The sequence below is a fragment of the Mauremys mutica genome, chromosome 22 (genome assembly GCF_020497125.1).
Source record: "Mauremys mutica isolate MM-2020 ecotype Southern chromosome 22, ASM2049712v1, whole genome shotgun sequence".
Lineage (NCBI taxonomy): Eukaryota > Metazoa > Chordata > Testudines > Geoemydidae > Mauremys > Mauremys mutica.
The window spans coordinates 21,222,345-21,229,243 of record NC_059093.1 but is presented as its reverse complement, the minus strand read 5'-3'; the positions used below and the strand labels follow the sequence as shown (position 1 = coordinate 21,229,243).

The window sequence follows — 6,899 nt, the reverse complement described above, 5'->3', positions numbered from 1 at the left end:
GAAATGGAGTTGTACAAACAATTTTCCTTGGGTCATTGGTCACCAAAGCTTCCTTTACTGGGGTGGAAACCAAGAACTGGGTGTGGACTCTTTCAGCCCCAGCTCTTTCCAAATCCTTGGCCTTGGTTAGGGTAAATTTACACTTCTCCGAAGTAGAATCCTTTACAAAACCACTCCAAATCTCAGCAGTGTTAGTGAGGCTTACCAAAACATGGAGGCTTACCAAAACATGCCCAGCTTTTCTTTCATTTGGTGGCACAGTTCCAGGCAAGGGACTGGATAAAGGGCTGGATCACAATCTTCATTAGTGACCAGAGCTGGAGTTTCTATTCAAAAATAGCTATTTTTTTGCAGCTATTAGATTTCCAAAACTGATTTGATTCGATATACATTTTTAGCACCTACAAAGGATAAATTCAACAAAACTCCACTTCTATTTCCTCAACATCTGCATCATGAAGGGCAGCATCTCCGATACAATAAGATTAGCTAGGAATGATCTTCTGTAGGGCCTGGGTTACAAAGGCTTTGGAACCAAATACATGGGCATTGTGCCTAGTTCAAAAATCACTTACCATGGAATTTTCTCCCCCGATCATCTGGGACAATATTGACTTAAACAATTGAACTACACTGTGATCATATGCACTTCCTTCAGTTAGTTGGGGTTTCGCTGTTGTTCACCATTTCTGAGTAGAGATTTTAAATCACTGCTGTTTCTTTGTTAGCCTGTCCAATAAATTGGAGAGTTCTCTAATGCAGACAGAACTGCACTTCAACCTTCTCCATGACATCATGCAGGGATGGGGAAAAAGCAAAGCTGAAGTGAGAAATGGCGACTTTAGCAAATAGTAATTTGTCTTAAATTCTCCAATAAATCTGAGCTACATCCTATCAAACTAAACTAATATCCAACTGAGTGACCAAACAGCCTTCAGGAAAGATAGAAACCCACATCGCAGAGAGATAGAATACACGGCAATGAAAGTGTGAAGTGAAATTCCAGAGCAGGTTACATCTGATTATTCAGAATCAGGACAAGAGATTCTCCCATCACATTCTCCTCTGATCCATTCAAACATACTTCACTCAGCACTGTCTCAATAGCCAGTTATGTTATTTACAAAATTTTTAGTATCCGAGCATTGCCATAATGGGGGACAAAACCACTCACACCTTGCCAGAAGTGGCTTTACCAATAGATGGAACCTGCGATTTAAACTCCCAATGAGCACACTGTGTTTGGGATCCATTTGAATTCCCCTCCCAGGTCTTTGACACTTTCATCTCCAGTCAGAGCGACTCTGATATAAGATTAAAGAAGTCAAAGCATCGTCTCCAAGCACAGACAGCTGAGAACTGTTCCTCACAGGACACTTTGAGAAGTGGATGGATAGAATGTGATGATGATACCTTTTGTCTGAGCCATGCAGAGGTTAACGGTTCTGCAGTGATGGGGAAGGAGGGAATCTCTGCATCTCCCTATCTCCTTCCAGTGTCACAGAGGCTGAAATTACACTTTTTTTCCCTGCCCCTTCATTTAACTACAATTTGAAAAATCCCCATTATATCTGCTCTTCAGGACAACCCAGAGCAACGTGAGAACAAGTGGCAATGATACAATCTGTATCACTGGTGACTAACAATAACTTTGAAATAGGAGGAATAGTATAAATGTGATGCTCCCTGGTTCCTGATAGAAAGGGCACACTTGAATTACTCATGGGATAATGGAGTTGATAGAAAGGACAAATGGGTCCACCTCAAAACAGGGCAAACTGCAAAAGGCAAAAATGGGCCACTCATCTGGTCAAACTGAGGGATAACCATGCTGCAAACAGTTCAAACAGCTTTAAAAGTTACTATGTGGGAATCAGGAAAATTATTAAAGGGAAAAAAAAGGTATTGATAGCCCTAGAGGTGTTTGTTGTTGATCTCCCTTGCAGATTCTCTGATGACTAATAAGGTCTAACATGGGCTAAGTGCCCACAGAAGATTTTCCCACACGCACTACATTTATAGGGTCTCCCACCGGTGTGGATTCTCTGATGTCTAATAAGGTGTGAACTGCGACTGAAGGTTTTCCCACACTCACTGCATTCATAGGGCCTCTCCCCTGTGTGGATTCTCTGATGTTGAGAAAAGGCTGAGCTGTCAGTGAAGCATTTTCCGCACTCACTGCATTTATAGGGTCTCCCACCGGTGTGGATTCTCTGATGTCTAATAAGGTGTGAAGTGCGACTGAAGGTTTTCCCACACTCACTGCATTCATAGGGCCTCTCCCCTGTGTGGATTCTCTGATGTTGAGAAAAGGCTGAGCTGTCAGTGAAGCATTTTCCGCACTCACTGCATTTATAGGGTCTCCCACCGGTGTGGATTCTCTGATGTCTAATAAGGTTTGAGCTGCGACTGAAGGTTTCCCCACACTCACTGCATTCATAGGGCCTCTCCCCTGTGTGGATTCTCTGATGGGTAAGAAGGTTTGAGCTGCGACTGAAGGTTTTCCCACACTCACTGCATTCATAGGGCCTCTCCCCTGTGTGGATTCTCTGATGTTGAGAAAAGGTTGAGCTGTCAGTGAAGCATTTTCCACACTCACGGCATTCATAGGGCCTCTCCCCTGTGTGGATTCTCTGATGGGTAAGAAGGTTTGAGCTGCAATTGAAGGTTTTCCCACACTCACTGCATTCATAGGGCCTCTCCCCTGTGTGGATTCTCTGATGGGTAAGAAGGTTTGAGCTGAGACTGAAGGTTTTCCCACACTCACTGCATTCATAGGGCCTCTCCACTGTGTGGATTCTCTGATGGGTAAGAAGGTTTGAGCTGAGACTGAAGGTTTTCCCACACTCACTGCATTCATAGGGCCTCTCCCCTGTGTGAATTCTCTGATGTTGAGAAAAGGCTGAGCTGTGAGTGAAGCATTTTCCACACTCACTGCATTCATAGGGCCTCTCCCCTGTGTGGATTCTCTGATGGGTAAGAAGGTTTGAGCTGCAATTGAAGGTTTTCCCACACTCACTGCATTCATAGGGCCTCTCCCCTGTGTGGATTCTTTGATGTTGATAAAGGCCTGAGCTGCTAGTGAAGCTTTTCCCACACTCACTGCAATCATAGGGCCTCTCCCCTGTGTGGATTCTCTGATGGGTAAGAAGGTTTGAGCTGCGACTGAATTTTTCCCCACACTCACTGCATTCATAGGGCCTCTCCCCTGTGTGAATTCTCTGATGTTCGGTAAGGTCTGAGCTGCTAGGGAAGCATTTTCCACACTTAGTGCATTCATAGGGCCTCTTCCCTGTGTGGATTCTGTGATGCTTTATAAGGATGGAGTAATCACATACGTTTTCCCCAAACTCAGTGCATGTATTTTTTCTCTTTCTGCTGAGGATTTCCTGTTGTGTTGTGGTTTCCTTGAGGTCCTTCTGAGTTTCCTGACAGGAAATACATTTACCCACTTTCTCCCCTGGCTGGTTTCCCTGCTCTCCTTCTGGTCTGTGCTGAATGTCACGGGATTTTTCCTGCTTATGACTCCAGGACACATTCCTTTTCGATCTTTTTGATAATGCTCTGTGTTTATCCACTTGCTCAACATTTTCCTGCTGAGAATTCTGCTCCTCTTTCTCACATACCCTTGCGTCACCTGCTGTGATAGAGACAGAAACCTCAAACAGGGATGGAAAGGGGAAGGCCAAACCAATACAAGTACTGGAGAGAGGTCAAATGATAATCAGGAACTGAACTCCCCCAAGTTCTTCCCCAAACAGGAGAGAGGAGGGGATCAATTCAGCCTTCACATCCCATCCAAATTCACAGGGGGAAAGGAGAAAGCTACTGCCTGGTGTCTGCTAGTGTCTACAGGAAGCCATGAGCTATATTTACCCTAAGGATACGACCCCTGCTAGGGACAATATTGAACTGAGAGACCTTCCAAGGGCATTGTAGGGCATCCCAGATGTTTCCTTCAGGCACTTACAGATTCTGAGTTGGTTTAATCTTTCCTCACCTGTGCAGGGAGCTCTCAGGATCTCTCTTTCCTCTGAACCCTGGACGTCTGGGACCCATGGCTCTTCCCCTTGTTCCAGCTGGGAGATCACATCAGGTTGGGAAACTGGAAACCCTGCTCAGAAGAAAGAAAACAAAGGAGGTCACTTGATTTCATAACTTTGTCATAAAAAACATTCTATTAATTTAACTTCAGTGCTTAGTGTGACTGGTGTGCCTGGGGCAGTCCACACTGAAAATGCCAGGGTCAGGGCAGGCTGAAAAAGGGAGAGCAGATGCTCCCAAAACTGGTGGTTAACACAGAAGTTAAACTCAACGACCAGTCACAAACTGCTTCTGATCCCACACACGGGTTATCGAGAAGCTGAAAAAAGAAATCACACAGCCCCTTTTATTGCATTCCAGTTCTCCGACTCCCAATCAGCACCTAGGTCCAGTACAGTGAGAGGTTATTTAAAAACTCTGCTCATATACAAAATGTTTTTCTGACCCCAAAAGGTCAGCCACATTACAAGATCACTATAGGTTTGGATCTTACCCAAAAGACCACACTACCAGCCAATCCTTTAGCATGGAAAGACAAGACACGACACAAAAAACGTTGTTAAATGGGAAAGTAGTGAGATGCATTCAGAAATCTATATATCATGTTCTTAGCAGTATTGGTGAGTTGCTGGCTTGAAAGTCCGTCTGGAACACATCCACAGCTTGGATGGGTCATTCAGTCCTTTGTTCCAGGCTTCAATTTGTACAGAAGTTGCTCCAGAGGTAGGAAGAGGGATTGAAGACAAAATGGAGATGATGCAGCTGCCCTTTATATTCCTTTTGCCATGTGGCTTGTACTTCCTGTGTCCCAAACACAAGCTTCACAGCACAGGGCATGGAAAAGCCTCGGAGGTCTCAGCACACAGACACACCCCTGCATGTCTTGCTGACTCAATAGGTTTATGCCCTTGATCAGGGATGGGCAAACTACGGGCCACATCCAGCCCACAGGACCGTCCTGCCCGGTCCCTGAGCTCCTGGCTGGGGAGACTAGCCCCTCCCCCATAGCCACGCCACCGCGCAGGCAGTGCGCTCCTGCGGGGCGGGGAGGGGCTGTGCGCTCCTGCTGGGCAATGTGTCTGGCTCTGCGCGGTCCACGTGGCTGCCAGACACGCTGCTCTGAGCGGCATGGTAAGGGGGTCGGGGGGTTAGATAAGGGGCAGGGAGTCCTGGGGGGCAGTTAGGGGACAGTTGGATGGGGTGGAGGTTCGGGGGGGATGGGGGGTTGGATAGGTGTGGGAGTCCCAGGGGTCTGTCAGTGGGCAGGGTGGTGGATAGAGGTCAGGGCAGTCAGGGGACAGGTAGCAGCGGGGTTGGGTAGGGGGTGGGGTCCTGGGAGGGCAGTTAGGGAGGGGGGGGTCTCTGGAGGGGGCGCTCAGGGGACAAGGAGCAGTTTCAGAATTCCATACAGTGTCACACTTGGTAAAGCAGTGAATTCCCAGGACCAGTCCTTGAAGATGCTGAACACTCAGCATGATGTATTGAAATACCCACATATCTGCTGGGAACACACACAGACAGACACTGTGTCAGTCTGTCCCTATGTTCACTCTCCTAGAAAATTATGATCAATTTTGTACACAGAATGGCATTTTGAAAACACAATCTACTGAATATTATCCTGTTAAAATGTGTAGCAACACTATGTAAAATTATGAGATTTTACTGTATGATATTACTGAAAGTTATAATTCCGGGGAAGATCAGTTTCTCGGAGACAGCAAGTTAAACAGCTGGTCAAACAGCCATTCTGCGGCAGGGGGAAGGTGTGAAGACATTTACATTCCATCACAGGGACACTTGAAGCTCATATGTACAACAGACAGCCTGGCACCATGACTCAGCTGAGAACTGAAGTTGTTTCTAGTACAAAGGATTGAATTATAAAAAGAGGTGAGAAAAATGCTTGAGACTCTCTCTCTCCCCTTCCCCTCTGCTCATGACAACTCCTGCAGAGCTGAACGTGGGCGGCAGGGGCGGGTTAGGGGAGTCCTGGCTGAAAGGAAAACCAGCCTGTCTCAGCAGATGGTGAGAGAACATTTGCTTTCAATCCGTTTCAGCTTGTTAACTTAGATCAGGGTGGGCAAACTTTTTAGCCAGAGGGCCACATTGGGCTTCCAAAATTGTATGGAGGGCCGGGTAGGGAAGGCTGTGCCTCCCCAAACAGCCTGGTCCCGCCCCTTATCCGACCCGACCCACTTCCTGTCCCGACTGCCTCCTTCAGAACTGCCGACCCATCCAACCCCCCCTGCTCCTTGTCCTCTGATCACCTGCTCCAGAGACCCCCACCACCACTAACCACCACCCCCAGGACTCCCCTGGGATCCCACCCCCTATCTAAGCTTCCCTGATCCTTGTCCCCTCCCAAAATCCCCCACCCTAACTACCGCGCCCCCCCCACAGAACCCCACCCAACCCCTCCTGCTCCCTGTCCCCTGACTGCCCCGACGCATATCCACATCCCTGCCCCCTGACGGACCCCGGGACTCCCACGCCTATCCAGCCCCCCCATTCCCCATCCCCTGACCAGCCGCCCAACCGCCCCCTGCTCCCTGTCCCTTGACTGTCCCCGGGACTCCATGCCCCTTATCCAACCCCCCAGCCCTGGCCCCCTTACCACAGCCATGCGGCCCGCCAGAGCTAGACACAAGGTCCCTCAGGAGCGTGCAGACCGGCCCCCTTACCATGCCGCTCAGAGCAGTAGGAGCTCGCAGCCCCACCCCTGCAGCACTGCCCAGGAGCGGTGGGCCAGAGCACTGGTGGCACGGCATGTTGAGGGGGCAAGGGGACAGCGGGGGGCAAGGGGACAGCAGGGGAGGGGAGAGGGGAGCTCAGGGGCCGGGCAGGCTGGGCCC

The 6,899-nt window shown here is 48.6% G+C and overlaps 1 protein-coding gene across 1 annotated transcript; it reads right to left on the bottom strand.

Annotated features, from left to right (window-relative positions):
• Window positions 1–2,243: 2,243 nt before the first annotated feature.
• Window positions 2,244–6,670, bottom strand: LOC123354621 (zinc finger protein 418-like; the record flags this gene model as incomplete). The annotated part of the gene is made up of 2 exons (XM_044996737.1): window positions 6,662–6,670; window positions 2,244–3,287 (listed from the first exon to the last, which is right to left on the bottom strand). Coding segments are annotated over exons 1-2 (1,053 nt in total), but the record flags the coding sequence as incomplete, so codon positions are not given.
• Between the last annotated feature and the right edge of the window lie 229 nt (window positions 6,671–6,899).